The sequence below is a fragment of the Halyomorpha halys genome, unplaced genomic scaffold, assembly GCF_000696795.3.
Source record: "Halyomorpha halys isolate HHAL.00 unplaced genomic scaffold, Hhal_1.1 Scaffold366.1, whole genome shotgun sequence".
In the NCBI taxonomy this organism is placed as follows: Eukaryota; Metazoa; Arthropoda; class Insecta; order Hemiptera; family Pentatomidae; genus Halyomorpha; species Halyomorpha halys.
The window spans coordinates 53,694-54,964 of record NW_027107323.1 but is presented as its reverse complement, the minus strand read 5'-3'; the positions used below and the strand labels follow the sequence as shown (position 1 = coordinate 54,964).

Here is a 1,271-nt window from a genome sequence, read left to right as displayed (position 1 = left end):
TGTAATGGTCCAAAGTTGGTGTAGTGGCTCATTGATAGTCCAAACATTCAACAGTCGTATTAATGTATTAGGCGAGCTGACAAAATGAACGCAGACAGGGCTGGTTACACACGTTCATAGCCACTAATTATCCGGAACTCATATCATATAACAACACAGAAAAGGTCTGGTTTCGAACTGTAATGACGGTTAACTCACTAAAAATGTCCAAACTATTAAATTATAAGGGCAGACAGGGCTGCTTAGACGCTACCATGGCCACTAATTAGCCGGAACTGCTATAAAAAACTAAGATGGTCGTTCCGTTGCTAGGTGATGCCTTAGCAACAATTATCAACCACTAGCAACTGTCTCTATTACTCATTATAACACACAAATATAATTACATTTTTTCTTTTCAAATAACTAAATCCAATTAAATTGATATAAATAAAAATAAATGTTATTAAATTAAACACTAAGACTAACTAAATATTATTTACAAGGTAATTATATATCATGGCGTTAACTGCATTTATAAATATGGTTTAGGATAAATAGAAAGGTGCTAAGAGTAAGAAAATTTTATGATATAATAAATAATCTACACTATAGACATCTATTTAAAAAAAAACATTGAACCTACATAAATTAATAAATCAATGATAACATAATGCATACCCGTCTATTTAAAACTGTAAACTGGTTTTTCTTGCAATGCATACAGATATGAGCTTCTGAATCTGGAACCCAAACAGCAGCATATACTTCTGCTGCTTTTTTGCCACCTAGTAACCAAAAATATAAGATTACATGTAACAACTAGTTCTAGTGTTCCAGGAATCTTTCAATTATATATTATAATATCAAAACTAATTACTACTGCATCAAAATGTACATACATTAGAGTAGATAAAAACATAATAATATAGGTAATTGGACTTACATATTAAGTACACTCCAATCATGATAAACTGACAAATATGGGACCAACAAGTTGTCAGAATATTAATTATTCTGGGTTACTAAAAAAAACTGGGTTAAAAGGTCCCATTTAAACAATGCAAAATAAAGAATGATATTGTAATAATACAAAGTAAATTTATTTTATTATTACTTCCTTGATAAGAAAAAAATAATTACTATAATAGGGATTGTTTGACAGTAATGTTGTCACCAAAAAGTCGCGACCTAGGTGGATTACTGAATGTTTTCAATTTATTAACATCGGATTATCAAGATTGACTGTAATATAATAGAAGAAGAGAGAAATACTTTATTTATTCATCTAT

General features: G+C 29.7%; 1 protein-coding gene across 8 annotated transcripts in view; it reads right to left on the bottom strand.

Moving 5' to 3' along the window:
- The window catches only part of rush (rush hour), a gene marked incomplete at its 3' end in the record, with an annotated part of 60,582 nt that overhangs the window by 24,117 nt on the left and 35,194 nt on the right, over positions 1 to 1,271 (bottom strand). For all 8 annotated transcript variants that reach the window (XM_067045632.1, XM_067045633.1, XM_067045634.1 and 5 more), the window contains 1 exon segment: positions 661 to 767. In XM_067045632.1, the coding sequence (XP_066901733.1) occupies positions 661 to 767 (107 nt within the window).